This window comes from Thunnus maccoyii, chromosome 14, assembly GCF_910596095.1.
Source record: "Thunnus maccoyii chromosome 14, fThuMac1.1, whole genome shotgun sequence".
Taxonomy (NCBI): Eukaryota; Metazoa; Chordata; class Actinopteri; order Scombriformes; family Scombridae; genus Thunnus; species Thunnus maccoyii.
This window is the reverse complement of record NC_056546.1, coordinates 22820908-22840823: the sequence shown is the minus strand read 5'-3', so window position 1 is coordinate 22840823 and position 19916 is coordinate 22820908. Positions and strand designations below refer to the sequence as shown.

General features: G+C 44.2%; 1 protein-coding gene across 1 annotated transcript in view; it reads right to left on the bottom strand.

The window, feature by feature from the left end:
• Nucleotides 1–283: 283 nt before the first annotated feature.
• Nucleotides 284–19916, bottom strand: part of ptk7b (protein tyrosine kinase 7b) — a 72782-nt gene continuing 53149 nt past the window's right edge. Inside the window, exons 3-20 of the mRNA XM_042432586.1 lie at nt 15274–15376; nt 14835–15019; nt 13025–13172; nt 10950–11080; nt 8934–9200; nt 8157–8293; nt 7843–7978; nt 7137–7256; nt 6649–6798; nt 6112–6259; nt 5117–5244; nt 4346–4546; nt 3798–3959; nt 3284–3516; nt 3113–3193; nt 2783–2934; nt 2473–2651; nt 284–2178 (exon numbers count right to left, since the gene is read on the bottom strand). Of these exons, the coding sequence (XP_042288520.1) occupies nt 2018–2178; nt 2473–2651; nt 2783–2934; nt 3113–3193; nt 3284–3516; nt 3798–3959; nt 4346–4546; nt 5117–5244; nt 6112–6259; nt 6649–6798; nt 7137–7256; nt 7843–7978; nt 8157–8293; nt 8934–9200; nt 10950–11080; nt 13025–13172; nt 14835–15019; nt 15274–15376 (2822 nt within the window). The 3' untranslated portion in view covers nt 284–2017. The remainder of the gene's footprint in view (nt 2179–2472; nt 2652–2782; nt 2935–3112; nt 3194–3283; nt 3517–3797; nt 3960–4345; nt 4547–5116; nt 5245–6111; nt 6260–6648; nt 6799–7136; nt 7257–7842; nt 7979–8156; nt 8294–8933; nt 9201–10949; nt 11081–13024; nt 13173–14834; nt 15020–15273; nt 15377–19916) is intronic.

Genomic DNA, 19916 nt, shown 5'->3' with positions numbered 1-19916 from the left:
TGAATGCAATGTTTTTCAGCAGCCAACTACCTTATTTCATATATTAGAGTTTTCTTGAAAATACTAACATGGAAGAGTTTTTAAAATGGTTCTTGCTTGCAAATGCATTACCACACAAACCTGAATTAAAAAGAATGTTCACTGATTTATTCACTCAAGTAGATTTTCATACTGAACTACAATCAGAGCAAATATCTAAAAAAAATTTCTGGAATATTTTGCAACCTGTTGCTGGTGTGGTTCTCAAAGATCCACCGCCATCTATTAAGCACAACACATTGGGTAAAAACACTGTGAACCTTTATTGACAGCAGCATGTATACTTGTATATATATCCGTGATTATTGTGAACATTTGCTGAAGCAGATTAAAAAAAAAGAGGTCTAGGTGTGAGTGCCTAGCATTCATAGAAACAAACCATTACACTAAAAACAACGTATAAAAAACAAGTTCATAAACAAAGGCCATTGCATTTGATTAGATAATGTAAAAAAAAAAAAAGAAGAGGGAAACAGTTTAGATAATCCTTCATTAACCAGGCACTTAAATGAGTACTGGTGACCAGCAGTCACTCTTTTGACCTCCTTTGTACTTTGTGTTAGCATTTTACAGCTTGTTTACCAGGCTGAACGCACACTGAGATGGATCATGAGATTGAATACATAGCATAACTACCTCAGAGAAGTACCTTTCTATTATAAACATAGTTAAAAAAAAAGACAGGACCTTCATCATAAATAAACAGGCACCTGCATGTCCTTCTACACAACATGATAGAGATAAAGAGGGATATTCTTTTAAGTGAAGTTAGTGCATGGCTTCTACATTATGTACACATTGCCTGGTGTGATGGTCCACTTTGCAGCATTGCACAAAACAACCGGACCAGGAGGGAAACTGTGATTGGACCTCGAACGAAATTACACTGCAGGTTAAAACACAGTGATAGGCTGCATCCCTGCAATGGAGATAACATGAGAACTGAACATGTTATTGTGGTACAAAGGTACTGACCAATAAGCACCTCAAAGTTAATACAAGAACAGAACACACACTCATAAAAACGTACAAAGCCCACACTGGCACAGTCTCTCTATTCGACATATTCCTTGGCTATAAATTTGATCTTTTTTCTTTTTTTTTTGTGTTGTTCCTAAAGTGTTACCATAACACGGATTACTTTTTCCACAAGTCTCCTCACGTTGCACATGACAAGCGTAACAGACGACAAACCTTCATGCAAACCCCCTTTTCCATGTCCTCTTTGAACATATAGCATAGGAACAGTTCAGTGGCACGCACACACGCACACACACACACACACGCACACTTTGGATGATCATGTTGGAAATTGGTTACAGCATACAGGTGTTGGCTCCATGGTTGACAGAGTAGCGATAAAGATGAATGATTCAAGATGCAGCTGACTAATATTTAAGGAGCTTCAATGTTCCACTGAAGTCACAATATATCCCACTTTCCACTTTTATGAGAAAACACTAGGGAGGTTACAGAGCAGTGATCCTAAATTTCATGGTTTTTCATAAGCAATAATTGCTCTTGATATGAGCAAAGGGAAAGCACTTTATCTAACATCCCTATGAAGCAGTTGGAAGTGTGTGTGTGTGTGTGGAGGGGTAGAGGCACTGAGGTTGTGAGGCTCCGTGAAACAAAGTGTCTCTGGGACAGAGCGGCCGCAGACAGGCAGGCAGGGTCACAGTGGAACCACAGGCAGGGATTTGAGGGGAAGGTTCATCCATGCTGCAGTTAAGGCAAACGTAAACTCCTGGCACTGCTCACAAGAAGCCATTCACACAAATGTGAGTGCGTTTCCACTGATAAAGCAAAGAAGTCTTATCCACACGCCCACCTTTTGAAATGCATATTTTTTTTAAAAAAGTGTTTTCTCCTCAACCCTCTTCCCTGAAATGTGTGAAACTAATAATCCAGCATTCCTGTCTTTATTTTTTGGGGGGAATTAGGGTTGGTTAAAGTTCTCCTCTGATGTTGGGTCGTCTCAGACTTTGCTGTCAGAGGGCAGCTCTCCCAGGGCGTGGACGATGTCACTGAAGGAGGGGCGCTCTTTGAGGCTGGGCGCCCAGCAGCGGACCATGAGCTTGTAGATTTTGGAGGGGCATCCGTCTGGAACGGGCAGCTTCAGCTTCCCTGTCTGCAGACCTAGAAGATGGGGAGAACAAGCACAGACAAGGAGATTAAACCAAGTCAGAAATATGAAAATATTTGGTTGTTGACTGAAGAATGCCATATTTTGAGATCAATAAATATTCTGTGATTTCCTTTGAGAATTGATTAAATATCCTGACTCTCTTTATCAGCTTGTTTCTTTGGAACCTCTCTAACATATCAAAAAGACCAGTAGGTACCTTGCTTCTCTTGAAAGACCTTGTCTTGCTTTTAGTGTACCCCACTAGAACCTGGACTTAAAATAAGCTACTGACGTCTCATACTGACCTTCCAGCACCTCGTCGTCACTGAGTTTGGTGTATGGCATTTCCCCGTGACTGAACACCTCCCACATCAACACTCCAAAGGCCCACACATCAGACTTGGTGGAGAAGTCGTCCTCAAACACGGACTCTGATGGGAGCCAACGCAGGGGGATCCATGCCTGTCTGTAGTGGTAGTACTCACTACATAGATACACACGAGAGACAACCACTGTTAGCCAGATGAACAGCGATGAGATGCCTGAAAATTCAGTCATTTATTTTACTTCTGCTTAATGAGTGTGTCATTATTAATATTTGCAGTGGTGACCGACCTGTTGTAGACGTCCTTGCTGAGGCTGAGTGACGACACTTTGACGCGCCGTTGACTGTTGATCAGGCAGTTTCGGGCAGCTAGGTCTTTGTGAACAAAGCGGTGATTGGACAGATGCTCCATCCCATGAGCCACCTGGGCACAGATGGAAACCTGGGGAGAGAGAAAATGTTTGTTGAGGGGAAATGATTTTGGTACATGTACAGTATGATAGCAGCAAAAACTGAATAAGGTTGTCCTTTGCTGAATCAGTTGAAAGGAAAATCTCGCAAGGATTAGGAATGAGCTTGACTCTATGAAGCTGTCAATGATTTAAACTTTCAACACTTACTTTGGTCTTGGTGCTGATAGGCTGAGATTTGATCTTGTCATCTTTGCTTTTGGAAATTCTCAGGAACTGCTTTAGGTCTCCCTGATGTGATAAAAGCAGAAAAAAGGGTATTAAATACAGTAAAAACAAGTAATGTATTCAGTACCTGTGTGTGTTTTTCTTTGTGTTTACCAGGTCGTAGTACTCCAGGATCATGTAGTGGGGCTCTGCCTCTCTACACAGACCTAGCAGGCGGACTACGTTGGAGTGACTGAGCTTGGCGAACATTTCAGCTTCACGGCGGAAGTCGAGTTGAAGCTGCTCATCTCTGGTCTGCAGGCTCTTCACCAACACCACCGTCTCCTCCTCCCTCTCCTCGATACCCTTAGCTTTGGATAGAAGCACCTCACCAAACTCCCCTTTACCTGGATTAACATTCACATACAGAAGAGCAAATGTCAGAGTAGAAATAAAAAATCAACGTCATATGTTTTGTTTTATGAGGTGAAAGTGCTGTTATGGAGTAGCCTTAAAATCAATTCACTTTCTATTAAATGGAACAAAAGGACATTTTCAGTTATTTTCTACGCAGTGACAGAATGTATAAACCAAACTTTTTCTTTATTCCTACACTGTCAGTATGAAAACTGAATCAACCACAACAAGAGCACAGCTGTGATTTGTATGACTAGCCTGCAAGTCATACCTAAAGTAGTGATGGTTTGTAGGTTTGCTCGAGGAAAGTGGAGCTTATCGTTGTTGACGTGGCTGTGGCGTTTCTCAGTTGTTGCCATGGTACCCATGTTGGTGAGTGCCACTTCTTCCTGGATCTCAGTGGTGGTGTGGCCATTTTGTTGAACAGCCCCTCCTGAGAAACACGACACACAACTCACAGGGTCAAAGGTCATAGACATAGTGCAAAACTGAATGCATGTTACAGAGCACTGTGAGCATGACACAAGTAGCCAAACAAAGTCTAATTTCTCTCGTTACAATATTTCTTTACTGACCTACTTGTTCTTCTCAAGCAAATCTACAATTAGATGAAGAACAAGATTTGGAGCAAAAACTTTTTTTTATCATTTTATGTCTTCATGCAGTACCCAGGATGAACACAAGATGGCAGCAAACATCCAAACTTTTCAACAACGCTTAGCAGATCCATGAAGTTGAGGGAATATCAACTACTCACAAACCCTACTGGTTGGTAACACGCTACGTATTTAAACATTTTTCACTAGCAAACACACATACCATTGAGACACTCCATCTCTGGCTCCTCTCCATCCTGGCCCTTCTGCAGTCTTTTGGCATTTCGTCTCTTCTTGCAGTAGAACATGAGGCCCAGCACTACGATGATGTAAGCCACAGCTGCTCCCACTGACAGACCGATGGTTTGAATCATCTTGTAAGGAGCCCTGTCCTCATCTTCATCGAAAGTGTGCACTGGTTTATCTGTCAGGAACAGGTAGAGATACAGTGAAATGCTTTGAAAAAGTATAGTGTGTTTATTATCTTTAACACAGCACTTAACATCTTTCAGCACAACACTTTCTTGTTTTAGCATAAAGGGTACTCATTTTCTGAGTTGCCCTGTTCACCCTGTCAATACTTTTTTGCTTTGTTGGGCAGTGTTGTCACGCTGACCCTGACGAGCTACGACAAGAATCTAAATTCAATTGTCTCCTGCTTTGAACTAATCCAGAATACCATCCTGCTACTTTGGGAGATAATTAGTTGATATGGGACACTAGTGCAAGTGTGTGACTGTAATTTTCAGCTTCAGACAGCAACACAAGGAGCCACATAGTGTGAAGCGTTATTAGATCTAACGTTTGCCCAATCCCATCACCTCGCTGACAGCCGTGGCGTCAGAGATGTGGCCGCGGTTATTAACCTGTCGGGATGGATGGCAGGCAGAGGGTGAAGGTTTAATTAATGCCTTCATCCAACACTTGTGATCATGGCTTACGCCCAGTGTGTGCACCTTTGTTCCTGATGTGTGTCTGAGTGTGTTAAACTCACCCACTACATACAGCTGAGCCACACGGTCTTTGATGCTGCAGCTGTTTCCGGCTACACATGTGTATCTGCCTGTGTCATCTGTGGTGACATCTGTAATCACCAAGGAGCCATTGGGCATCATCTGGAACCTGAAAGAAAGAAAAGACGGTGCAGATGAAGCTGGAGGTCTGGATGTCCAGGACAAACAAGAGGGAAACAGGAGAAGCCTAGACAGAATGGGTCGACATGCTCCTTTTGTCTACAATGTTTCAATCATGTTTTCTGTGTTCTGAAACAAACATCATGTTCTTTGTCACTTATTTTGACTGCCATATATTGATAATGCAAGAAGTAAAAGATCTTTTAGCAGGTGATTGCATTTGTTTTATTTTTGTCTGTAACATAATATTACTATAAAACATATTTTAAAGCTGCTATAATCAGTGATTTATATTTACAGTGGATTGAATGACTACGTAACATGAAAAGGATTGCACTTCATGACAAACCCACAGACAATTATCACCTGACTTTTCAGTTCCCTTCAACTCTACGGAGCATTTTAGCATCTTTGAGCACATTGTTTTTGTTTTATGCCCGGCAACCTTACCGTTTTGATTCACTCTCACCGTTCTCATCAATGTCATTTTCAGTAAAAACCTCTGAAACCCTACTGTACACTATCTACACAGCACCAAACACCAGATAGACTTTAAATGAATACTTATGATGCTCTTTGTCTACTGTATGTGTAAATTAGAAACTTCTGATTGAAATAATAAATAGTATTTTGAGACCCTGAAAAAAGTTACTTTTGATGGACAAACGGCAACAAATGTATAAAAGTATGAGGTAAAATTTGGTAAAGGCGATAACACATTTGTATTCAGCTGTGCTATGGTAAGTCTATAGTGGATGTACAGAGATGAAACAGCAGTCAGTTCTTGGAATCTGTTTGTCACAAACAGTAATTTTGAGCCATGGTGGTTGAGCTGACACAGAACTGTCTCATTTACCTTCTGTTCTTACTGATGTCCATCATCTTGTCTTTGAGCATCCAGTGGATGTGAGGCTCCGGGTCACCGGTGGCCTGACAGTGCAGGATGGCTGTGTGGCCCTGGTACACTGTTGTATTCTCTGGGTCCAACTTAAAGCGAATGTACACTGTGTACACAAACATACATCCACATACACACACACACACACACACACACACACACACACACACACAGTCGTTAATAAAACTTCCACCACAGCTGGGCTTTAACATTTTCTTTACAGACGAAAGAAGAACTGTGGTGACTGTGGTTAACATCCTCTCAGTTACACTCTACAACCCGAATCCAATTCATTACTGGGCTGTAAAAAGGCCACAGAGTACACAGTAAATGCTGCTGTGTTTGCCACTTGATGAGAATGATCAATGAGTGCAAAAGCGGCTTCAGATGTACTGAGACCACAAGTACTTTCAATGTGGGACTGATGACTAATTTGCTAGCATGACCCTTTCTCTCATAACTCCTTGCTTCCAGGATGATGAGTGAGTGGTTTACCGGCCACAGTGAGGGTCACCAAGGCTCTTATCTCCCCCTGGAGGCTGTTGGAGGCGATGCAAGTGTAGTTGCCGGCATCGCTGCGGGTGACTTTGGTAAATTGGAGCTGGCCGTTCCTCTGCTCCACATGAGGTGGCAGCTCTCCTCCGTCTGCAGGGGGCGACAGAGAGACACACAGGGACATTGAGGAGGTTTAGGTCTGCAGTCTTGGTGATTCATGTGGAATTCAAGTGCTTAAATCGACTCCATCACACAGATGAAGGGGGAAATGATGCGTTATGATGAATCTTCCTCACACTCTGCTCATTACAGATTCTTGGCATGTCTCTACATATCCTCGTGGAAATAGCATGTCATCATTAACATTATGGTGTGGGGGGTACTGCTGCAATGTGGATGTGAGACATTTCCTTTAAAGAGTGTAAAACACTCAAGTTTTATCTGATTTAAGCTGCTGTAAACTGAGGTTAAGCCAGCGGAGTGCACACCTGCTTTGGTCCAGCGGATTGTGGGGATCTCTCTGCCTTTAGCAGAGCACTGGATAGTGATCTGCTTATCCAGCTCCAGGCACTGAGCGGGCTGGGGGGTCGGGGTGAACTTCAGCTTCTCTGAAACACAAGTCAAAACACCACACATGCATTACATAGGAGGTAAACACACACACTGCAGATGAAATGACACTAAGCTGATGCAAATCATGCTCAGACACATTCAGCGAAGTATGGCAACATGCACACATGTGCACGCAGACGACTATAAAAACTGAAGTCTATCAGAGGCTGAGATCATATAAACAGACAGATTGGCCAGACATAACAGTGACATGTCAGGCAGTCTATCACAGTAATCCTATAGCAGCATTTATCATTGAGATAATGTGTTAAAATGGAGGCCAGAATAAAGCTGCCGGGTATGAGTCATTTTTTAAACCTCTGTGGGTGTCCTACAGAGACACAACATGGACACGCTCTTCCTATTTTAGAAAATGCACACTCTTGCACACACAGGCCCATGGGCATGACCGCATTTGTTTTATATTTTCTCTCAGCGCTGTATTACTCATTATGCCCTGGATATGATATCACTCACATGATCTTTCAGTCAGTCTGAGGAATGACGTCAAGTGCACTCTCAGTGAGAAATGTATAATCTACTGCATATAACGATGAACTGACCGATTCCCTCCCACCTTACCGAGCACAGTAACTCTAGCTTGCCCAGACAGTCGGCCGCCTTCAGTTTTGGTTTCGCAGCCGTACATCTGTCCGTCGTACACCTCCACATTGTTGATCCTTAGGGTGCCATTAGGGAACAGCGTGAAACGAGAGTCCTGGGACAAAAAAATAAAAATAAAAAAACAAAGTGGTTGTTCAAGTGAAATTCTCTAATGTCACATTCAACAAGTTTTCATCAGGAGTTGGAAGTGAATGAGAACGATGGCTGTAGATGGAATGTATGTAAAAAAAAAGAAAAAAGAAAAAAGAAAAAAGGTGTTGTTAATAACCGACCTCTGGTGTGATCATGATGCTGTTGCGGAGCCAGGTGACCTCTGGCTCAGGGTTGGCCTGAGCGTGACAGTGGAGGTAACCTGGTTTACCCTCTTCTAAGTAGCTGTCCTGGGGCCTAGTTACCCACACTGGTGGAGCTGTAGACACACACACACACACACAAACACACACACACCACATTATATATCATCAACTCCATGGCAGTCCCTGATGGAGTACACAAAGAGTTAATGAGCTTGGCCCACTGGTCAGTCTAAACATAGACACCATAAATAATCCCTGGGTATTTGGTAAATGGTCCCAGTGTTCCCACCATGCTCCTGACATTAAAGAACACAGCTAACTGTAACATAAATAAAAATGACACCAATGTTAGCTGTTATTGGTTTGCTTTTGTTGTTTTTCAGTTTGGATTCAACATGTGAAACAGTCTTATTCAATCCAATAATTTTGGGAGACAAAAAATATGCAAAAAACAACCCCAAAACATTCTACATTATAGAACAATAATATATTATGGATGATAAGAAAATTCACCCAGTTCTGTAACTGCCCTGCATAGGATATTATCTCTTATGTTTAGGTTATTTTTTCAACTGTGAAAACTGGCCACTGATGCTGTTCTTTATGAAGGATGAAGCCTACAGAGGTGACTGTTTGACACTCAAAGATATTAGAGCATTACTTTAATGGTAATGGGCTGATTTCTTTAAAAAAGTCCACAGGAATTCAAGTGAATAAAGCCAAATTATTCAATCTGCTTTGTCTCTGACTCACTGGCCACGGTGAAGGTGACCTCCTGCGTCTTGCGGCCTGCCTTGTTCTGGGCTATGCAGGTGTAGGTGCCTGAATCTCCCCCCTCTGTGGGACTGAAGACAAGATCCAGGCCGTCCTGGTACACGCGTCCCTCCGTGGGCACCCGCTGACCTTCTCTCTCCCACCAGACCTCGGGCTCGGGTCTGCCCCGCGGAGGTCGGCAGGATACCCGCTGCAGCGTGTCCGCTGTGAAAACCTTTGACATCTTGGACGTCATGTCCTCTATCTCTGTGGTGGAGAACATGGAGAGCGGGAGAGTTTTCAGCGTGAAGTAGCAATTTGAATGCTGAAACTGATTTCCACTTACACAAGGCCCCTGATAATCATCAAACTGTCTTCAAAGCCGGTGAAGCATTACTGATTTTGAATTTCATGAGAGGCCCCCGAGTGCAGTTAATTCCAACTCACAGTTCTGTTAACAGATTTCCTGTCTTGTTAAGAAAAGTCTTCTGATTCGTAGCACAGGCCACAGCAATTAGAGAACAAAGTGCACAGTAGGCGAACTGAGTATATAGGTTGTTCTTAGTATGGGAATTAACTAGGGCTTGTGTGAGGTGGGTCATATCAAATCTGGCAGCCTCTATACAGCAAGTGGAATGTGATCTGTAGTACAAAGACTCACAAGACCTCCCACTACTGTGTGGTATAATATGGTGTGTCTCAAATGGAAGTCATTAATACTTTATTGGCCAACAACACTCTGAAAGCTGGTCAGTGACTGCGACCTACAAGTCCAAGATCTAAATCAATTAATGAGAACAGAGGAAAACACACATTTCTCAGCAGATGAAAGAGAAGTGGAGCTGGGAGAGGAGGGAGCGAGGCCGGTGAAATGAATGAGGTGGAGCTATGATGGAAAGACTGTTTAAACTTGTCCCTAAATACTGAATTCTACTGTGACACAATCCCCTATAATGCCTGGAGGGATTACCATCAGATTAAGTGAATTAAGGTATTTAAATGGAGCTGTGGTTCACTGGGTTAAAACTGCAGATACAGTCGTACCTCGTTAATCCAAAAGCCTTGGGGGGGAAAAGGGGGCTGTTCGGGAGGAATAACGTGTATGGGACACTGAAACGCATAGAAATTCCAGCCCTGAGCTTATTCAAAATATTTGACTTGCATGCACTTGCATTTCAAAATGCCGGCTGATTAGTAAGATGAGAAGATACTACACGGCTTGTCCTGGCTTTAAGCTCCAGCAGCCATTTAAAAAGTTATTTTAAGAAGTTCTCTGTTGGAGTCATGGGTCGATTGGAAAGAAGTGTGCGCTGTTACATGCAATATTAAAAATAGCTTTGATGAGTCTGGACTTGTTTATTAAACTGTTTTCACTACATTTATCACGACCTGACCTTTATGCTCAACCACAAGGTTACATCTGTTATAGCCCTGATGTCAAGTTTTCATTTTAGAGTGATTTAATACACCTGTGTATTTGGATGCAAGTCATTTCTTACAAACGCATTCCAACTGATGTTGGATGGAAATCAAGCGGGCATGTTTAAGATCATTTAACATTTCACAATCTCATAATTACACTGCTCGTTAGCCAGTTTGAGTCATACTGGCATGCTAAACTGTTATCTAATGTTACTGATGCCGCGTGTTCACCGTCTGCCAGGTGCTGTTACACTTTGGAGGAAGCTTGCGGTGGTAAATAGGCTTGGCGTACGGCTGGACCGTTGGAGGAAATAATATGTAGGGGAAGCGGGAAAGTGCATCCAGCACGGAGCGTGTAGTGGATACAGCTGGGCCGGATGTCAATAAGGGAATGTGATTATCATTAGAGAGATCTAGCTCTAAGTGAAAGACCCAGGAGAAGAGAGGAGGGAGAGGAGAGAAAGATAAAGGGCAGGATAAATATGTAACCCAAATGCCCCTCTCATTCTCGGATTACAGAATCACAGGTGTTTATCTCTCGCCACTTCAACAACTGCAAATTCAGGTTCGTGTGTGTGTGTGTGTATTATATACCAGCTATGAGAAGGGAGGCCTCCTGTGTCACTTGGGACCCACTGTCGCCGCGGCCGACACACTTGTAGGTTCCCGTGTTCCTGGGCTTGACCTGTGTGATCTGCAGCGTACCGTTGGAGAGCAGGAGCACTCTGTGGAGAAGAAACAAACGGTTTACGCTTCCGCTGCTGCTCGTTCAGACTTGTCGCCATCACTGACTAACAAACAACACGTCACATGTTATTTGTACACGAAGGCAACTGCGATTCCCACCACCAGACCTCGTTTAGACGACATCTGCAAACAATTCTCCGCATTTGTTTTGCCCTGCTTCGAGCACCAACCGGAGATGCTCTGCCACACAAGGGCAATACAACGACTAAAAAATTTAAGCTGTTTCAGCACAGGCCTACTTTTTTGTACTCGGCTGGTTACCTGACGCTGTTTGAATTGCCCCGATTCACTAAACCCGAGCCATCTGCTGCCCCAAATAGTTTAAAGTAAATGCTAAGAATCTCTCTCAGGCCTGCACAGAACACAAAGAGAAGTGTCCTATATAGTGAGTTGATTTGAAAAAAAGGTGCTTTAGGAGGCCCGTCCTGACGGCTGGCCCCTGGCCCCTGGCAGGCTTGAAGGGAGTATCAGTGCCAGTGATGGACGGGATGAGAAGTAATTACAGGCTGACCTTAAGCCAGCTCCGGGGATGACAGATAGGAGGCCGGACGTCACGCACAGCACAGAAATCAACTTCATAGACCGGCCGGATCAACAGCTCATCATGGCTATATGACAAAGTCGTTACAGAGCTCATGGGAAAAGTGAATATGTAAAGCAGAGAGGAATAAGGAAAGGCACTGCTGGATGCATTTAGGATGCGTATATTTCCTGAGAAGCAGGATTCATCCAGGTCTATCTGGTGGATTCCCTCTGGAACAGCGATATTTCTATGTCATCCTCTTCTCCTCTCCTCTGTTCAATAGCGGGAGAGAAATGAGCTTTGGGAGCTTGTGTATGTTTCCACCCCAGAGATAGAGAACTAGTGTGCAGAACATTACTTCACTCTGAGGAAATAGTCTAAAATAACCACAAAACAAAATGAACAAAGAGCTTTTTTTTTTAAAAAGGTAATCATCTTTATAATTAGATGAAATTCTACGCAGCTGGAATTGGTGTGTTTTCACATTTTTGCCTCTGGAGTTGGTTTGAACCATGGGGCAGGATTTTTTTTTTCCGGTCTGCAATAATAGCCTTGAGCTTGAGCTGGGATTATTTTTCTTGGTTTCACACCTATGAAAAACAATCAACATTAAAATATTCACATATATCCGAAGGGGGGTTGTCTAAGCAGTACAGGTGTGAAACAGATGACATCCCCTGCAGAGAGCTGCATTCCTGTAGCATTATATCAGCCCAGATCAATAAACACAAACACATCAAACATCAGGTGTGTGTGTGTGTGTTTTATATTCATGCTTATTACATCCCTGCTGCTGAGTCATCACTGGCTAGGTGACCGAACCTGCTTCTGAGAAGCTCATTACACAAATGACTAACTATTGATATTGAAGTCGTTCTCCTCCGTCGCTCAGTGAACACAATAATCATTTACTCTTACTCTCCGTGTGGACCAGGCTGCCTACAATGTGACTATTATCTAGTGCTTATGTGTTTATAGGGGACATGCTGGTAAGCTGATTGTAGCTTGAGGGGTTTTTCCGCTCAGTGCGTGAACACTGCAGAGCTGCAAAGTCATCCGTGATTGGCTGGAGAGAATGCTTGTGTTCGAGTGATGTATAGCAGACTGCAAAGAAACTTTACAGCGTTCTGTTTCAGTAATAACATTCCTTAATGTGCAATTCATCTTGAGCCTGAGCTGTAACGGCACAAAGAGAGCTGAGAAGGTTCCACCTCATTAGGTAGAAGAGGAATACCTCATTTCTGCACTCTCAGGCAAACAGGGCTGAAGCTTATACAATGGTAAGTAAGGAGAGGGAAACAAGTGGAGGCAGGTATCCAAGAATATACAGTGAAAGGGAGAATTGGAGGAGTTAACAAAAAGGAGTGATGCAGAGGAGAGGATTTAGCTCTAAACATACCGAGACTTGTTAACCAGCAGCTCGTTTTCGTGGTACCACTCCAACGTGGGGGCCGGCACAGCGGTGAACTGGCAGTGGAACATGGCCTCCTCGTTCTTCAGCACCACCTGGTCCTCAGGAGTGACCACCGCCCGTGGAAAACTCTTATCTGTTTGAGAGAGAGTAGACAAATATCTGCACGATTACATCTGCTGGACAGACCATCAAGTCCCATCTGTGTGGATGCTCCTGCATCTCTGCTCCGGGCTTTATTAAAAGCTGCCAACAGCAGCGTGAGGGCTGGTGAGCGTGCGGCCTTCAGATGGCAGTGTGTGTCAACACCTCAGGGGCCCCGGGGAGACTAATGAGGTCAGTGAACAGCTCGTTCCAGACCCTAGGCTTATCAGGACAATCATCTCCTCTTTTTTTTAACCTCCTGGATCATAACAATCACACACAGGAGATCATCTATCTCTTCTCTGTGATGATTTTAAGTCATGCAAGAGCCAGGAATCCCAAACGGGGTCAACTGCTATGGAGACGAAAAAAATTGTTATCCGAATTTAACTTAAATGGTAATCCACGAAAAAGACTGATGTTATTGCATTTTAAACAATGAAGGTTGCAGGATTTTTTGAAGTTAATATTAAAACACCCCCAAAAGGCTTTCACTGCATAATATTTTCCTTCTTTTCGCATTCTTTTAGGTCTTTCCACCCTGCAAGCCTCTCTCTACCCCGCCTGCTTTGGCTAACACTGGACTGGGCTGCTCTGACCTGCCAAAACCAGAGATTTGGTACTGCTAAACCTAGACGAGGAGTAATAACCACACAGATGTTAGGACATTGTTATACTCCAAACACAAAGCTGAAAGGTGTTGAGCTCAATAAAAGGAGGAGGAACATGAAAATACTCATAATCCGGGTTTATATGTGTGAGTATTTCAAATCTAAACAGCTAAGGGCAGGTGCCGGTGGCAGTATCCGGATATGGCTACTGGTTGGACGGTGAAAAGAAAAAGAGGGGGCGTGGATGTCGCTCGGAGCATACCTGGCCCACCCAGGAAGTTGACTTAAAGAGCTGTGGCCGTGCATTGAGAACCTGCCTAAATCTGTCAGCCTTTCCTTACTGTGAAGCCCTATAGAAGCTCAGAGGGTGGCAACATGGTAACTGGAAACTCAACAATTATCCATTCTTCCTCCACCCAGGTGCTAACCTTGCGTGTCTATGTGTTGCAGGTGGCTAATTAGAGTGAAGCGAGGCATCGGGTTTCTCGCACAGATGTGTTGCTGTATGATGGGAGAATACACAAGGGGGACACACACACACATGCAGAGTAAACAACGAAAGTCATGTTGAGAGCCTGCAGAAATACAAATAACTTCACTATACAACACAGTACAGCCAGATTGTCTTTGAAAAGCTGCAGTTACGCAGACAGATCGACAGAGCGACGCTGCTGAGGGAGCTGATGTTACTGTTCGCTCGGTAGATGTTTGTGATGTTATTTCTGTCTGCGTAGGCGGCGGGGGAGGAAGGCGCTAACACACACTCTCTGGTTATCACATTAGGAACTCCATCACTTTCTCTCCCTGCTGTCTCTCTCACCGCTAATGGTCTACATCCCCCTTCTACCTCTTTGCCACACTTCTTGGTAGGTGTGTAAATGTGGAAACATTTGCTGAAAGCAGAAAAACATCTGATTGTTCATCCAATTACAACAAACGCCCCTAGAGTGAGGCTGCTGTGAAGAATGAGGTGTGTTTTTAAAAGAGTGCTGAACTGAGAATCATTTTCATGTTACAATAGAGGAACACACACACACACACACCGATGATGTTGAGAGTGAAGTTGCTGTTGCTGCAGACATGGCCGGCTGCGTTCTTGGCACAGCAGTAGTACAGGCCGTTGTCTTCCGGACTGGCGCTCTTGAAGGTGAGCGTCCTTTCTTTGTTGTTGATCTGATGGCTCTTCTCCGTCAGCTTCACCCCGTCCTTGAACCACTGGCATGTGGGCCTGAGAGAGGAGAGGAGGATTAAAGAGGACAGGCATGAGAGATTTCAGAGAAAAGAAGACAAAATTAAGGGAGGAGGGGTTGGATGATGGAAGAAGCCGAAAAAAGCGGAGGCACAAAGGTGAGGAGGAGGGGGAGGATAGAGGAAGAATGAGAAAGGCCGACAGAGACAGAAGAATAGTTTTCAAGTACAGTCTTCAACGTGATCTTTAACCCTGAGATCTCTGAACTTAAGGTGACGGTGGAGGAGACTCACCGTGGGTGTCCGTCAATATGACAGCGCAGCGCGACCGGCGCTGAGCTCTCGATCTCTCCTTCCGAGGCGGGCTCCTTTAAAGTCACACCGCCACTTTCTAACCCTGCGGAGGAAAAAAAAAACAAAAAACAGAGGACACTGTAAGTGGGAGACGGGACTGAGAGGAACAGTTGAGGAGAAGGACAGGAGGAAAAATTGAGTTAAGTGGTAATCATTTGTCCTTCTGGGACACGCGACGCGGCGGGCCAGAGAGGGCAATGCTAATGAGTGCAGCAGGGAGTCGAGGCGCATCACTGTGACAGCTCCATGACTCAGGAGCTGGAGGACAAAGCAGGGAGCTACCACATCACTGGGTCAGCTTACATCAGCATACCACAGTCCTGCACTCACCAGAATGAGCTGTGCATTTACAGTGCTTTTTATGGACATTTAATGGACAGTTCATTGACTTTCTCTGTTAAAAAGGGCTGTTCTGGCCGTCAGAGTGGCCCATAAAATCAGGCAGAAAGGAAATGAGCAACAAGGCAACGACGTACTTGACTTTAAGCAATAGCACCACCTCCATTGAGCAAGTTATGTTGGAAACGATGAGGTGTACTTGTTTGCTTCAGACCTGACCCGTGGTGTCAAATGCCACAACAAAGCGATGAGAGGCATCGCTCACATGAGTCACATGAAACCTGATCAATGTTGTCGGGGGTGACTGATGAAAGTTCACAAAAAAAAGAAAACAGATGGAGGGAAATTGATCCTCAGCTGTCCACTGAACGCATCACGGTGCAGTGAGAAACGAGAAGAGCGGTTTGGTTTTACCATTAAGGATTTGACCCCGTACAACAGGATATATATATCAACTACATGCAGTATATACACCACAGTATATATCAAGAAATCATCACGGCAGCAAATCATTCCTATAACCTCATATGAGATTGGTAACATATGATCATTTTTCAGTGCAAAATGCTTTCAAATGTCCCGACTGAAAGGAGACGAGTAGATATATCACATGATGGACTGTGGCTGCTGTGAGCTAAGCTTCTTCGGTGTAGCCAGAAATTCAGTGTGTAAGCCATAAAAATTGCTGTATATGATCTGAAGGAAACACTAGCTTATCTCCTGACAAAGTCACAACCTGCTTCTGAGTTAGATGGCCACTAAAGTCTACCAGAAGAAAGAAACTATATTAAACAGTTATTTAGAGACACCAAAGTTACCTCCTCTGCAGAGTGACGTGCTAGATTTTGGTTGTAATACAGCTCTACTGTACCTGACTGGAATTCCCCTTCCTCCTGCTGTGCGTGTTGACAATACAAATACTGCATGTTTCTGCTGAATGACAACAAGGGCTAATTGTTATTTATATGATGATATTTAAGCTGTGGTTGTATGACATGTAGTTACTTTACATGCTGTGTGGTTACTGGGTGCATACATCCAGTCACTGAGAGAGCATGTTTGTTTGGGTTGCCCTGGTTTATGCATGAGTCTAGGAGGGTTTTGTGTGTGTGTGTGTGTGTGTGTGTATACATGTGTATGTATGTATAAGACATTCCATCACGCTGAGCTCCATTCCCATGGCCCGTGGCTGAATAGTGCGGATGGATCTCTGCTGCTTGTTTGTATCATCTATAAAATATGCATGGCATGAACCTACACCTGAGACAGCGTTGAGGGGATGGGGGGGGGTGGGTGGGTGAAAGACGCAGAGTCCCTGTGAGGTCAAGGGGGGCGCTAGAGGAAGACTTGTCACAATGAATTACACAGGAAGAAACCTAGCAGTGCTCTGCACCCTGAGGGATCACGGGAAACCGTCTCTACAGTAACAGGGCCTCCATCCCCCCTTTGCTTATATCCCCATCTGAGCCAGGCGGCGCTCATTAGCTTCCTCCTAAAAAACACAGATGCTCCAACAACTGTTAGTGTGTGTGTGTCACTCTACAGATGAACAACTGTGTATGTTTCTGTGCGTCTGTCAGAGACACGTGTTTGTGTATGCGTGTAGTGTTGAGGAGTGAAATACAGCGGATGATGCTGTTGCGACAGAGAAATGATGTTTGCGCCCCTGAGCGTGAATGTTTGCGTGCAAATGTCTTTGACAGCTCTGTATGCTAAACAGTTGTGTGTCTCAGTCAAGGCCGTTCCAGTCAATAGCTCCAGTAATTTAGTGAGGAGGAGAAGGAGGAGGCGGCGATGAAGGCCAGACATGCAGACAGACCTGTTATTAGTGCACTGGAAGCATGAGGGGCAGACAAAACCAGAAGGGGAAATGGTGAGTCACTGAGGAGGAGGACGAGGAGGAGGAGGAGGAGGAGAGTGTAAGAAAAAGTTCAATGGAACAGCAACAATCATCTGCAGTCAGATGTGAGCCAAACATCATTTGCAAACGAATCGAAGCATTTCCCTGGAGAACAGGTGAGCGTCTCCAGAATCAGGTGGTGCCAAACGATCAGCCACAGAACATAATGCTGTCAGTGTGTGTTTTGTTGCTGTCTATTGCCAGTAAAAGTGAAATAAACACAAAAAGACGTGAAGCGGCGTGAGCGGTAAGGCTGAAGAGACAAAGACAAACAGGACTGGGCATACTGCTTCACCTCTGTGAACTATGAATCACTGGAACAATGAGCGCTTACCAACACATATTGCATTGTGACAGTCTAAAGTTTCTGCCACTCTTGACCTATTTGGTGCTCCATCAGGTTAAATCTAATTCCTGGTATTATTTCGGTTCCAATTTGACCTGGATTTTCTCTGAGAGTCGCACATTCTAACCCTTTCTTGCACGGCTCCATTCACAGTTCGGGTTTCTCCAGCTGTCCACTCGACAAACAGAAGGCATTCTTTCATAACCTATTAGTGGCGAATACTTCCCCATAATCCCTCGCAGAATGCATGACTAAGTGTTGGAGCAGGCCTGCCAGCTAACGCCATAATTAGGGGCGTATAATTATTATGTTGGAGGCAGAACAGGAAGCTCTATCAACACAGGGATGATAACAGATGAATTGTGAGGATATTGTCAAGGCAGATGCTTGGACCATTCATTCCTCACCGTGCCAACAGGCAGCTGTATGTGTGCGTGTGTGCTTGTTTCACTCAATGAGCTGATTTGTTGCTATGGAGAAGGGTTTCTGAAACAGACAGACAGGGTGGATTGTGTTATCAAGGGGAGTGCTTTGGATATGATTTGACTGACAGCACCATATGGGTGTGGATATAACTAAAACATATGGCGGATTGCCTTCAAACTGTAAACTTTGTATAAAGGGCACAAGCTTGGGAAAAGCGTGACAGACTGTGCTCCTTGTTAGAGGAGGTGTCAGATTTTATCAGCTGTGGTTGGCAGAGGTCAAGAGGCCAGGCTGCAAACTATGGCAATTCAGAGAGATGCTGCTGGTATGACAAAGCAGATAGAGGAGGAGGAAGGAGGGAAAAAAAAAAAAAAAAAAAAAAAGGACAGGGGAGAAGCTGCCGGGTGGAGGCTGGGTCATTAAGCATGGGGAGCTGCATTTTGTCAGCTCACAGAAGAAAAGAAAGAACATTAAGATGTAGGAACTGTGACAGGACGAGAAAGTGGATTTGTCAGTAAGGATGCTCTAAAATGCATCTGCTGAACAAATGTAGGTTAAGGACACATGCTGTGTGATTAGAGCAAGATGGCGTGTGTGTATGTGTGTGTGTGTGTGAGTGTGTGTACTTTAGTCCAAGTGGCTGTGAGATTTGAAAGATTAAATCAGGAGGAAATGTTCCCTGTCTGTATTTCTACTGTATGTTTCTCTGTTTGCTTCTTTCATAAAAAAAAAAACACGCAGCAGATTTCCAAAACCATGTCGGTCTGCATCTTGTTACCGACAGTCAAGCGAAGCGTTGCCCCCAGGACCAACAAACATGCTGACAATAGTGATGCTTCAGCCTGACGCCTCTGCTGGACGCGGTCTCGCCATAGAGACCCAGTGACCGGGCAGGACAAAAGGATGAAGGGGGGCTAAAACCTCTATTAGTGAAAACAGAGGGGGGATAATTACTCTGAATAACTCTCAACTGGCAGGATTTGCCCACCCACCATTGAGAGCAGGATAAATTAACTCTCTCTCTCTGCGTAGGGCAGGAGGGGGGAGGGGTAACAATCTACTCTAGTACAGTCCATGTACAGTACATATGGAATGCCCCCCACCCTGACAACCCACATTTACTACTATGCACGCAAACTAGTATACACATGAGTGAACGCACATGCCAGATTAATACCAGAGGGGGGGTTCTTTACTTTAAAGCTGCATGCGGCTTTATCACCCGTTAAATGTATGTTGGGGAAATACGAGAACATCTGTCATAACATGGTCTGATCCACCTAAAGTGATCCAGCAATGATCAGCTGACCTGTACATTGAGTCAAAGAGACAAATGTGTTGATACACACAGACAGATGTAGCGTACAAAAGTGATTTACTACTGTTTACCTTGTGTGTTTGATTCAGAAAAATATGTGCTGTGCTGTAAAATTATATTTAGAGAACAGAAACTATTGCAGCTGGTTTCTTATCGAGAGCAGTGTTGCAGGAATCCGCTGCCTAGCCATGTTATCATGTTGTAAGAAGTGTATTTCTTATCAAACTGATACTAAGCTATCAATCTTACAGTTT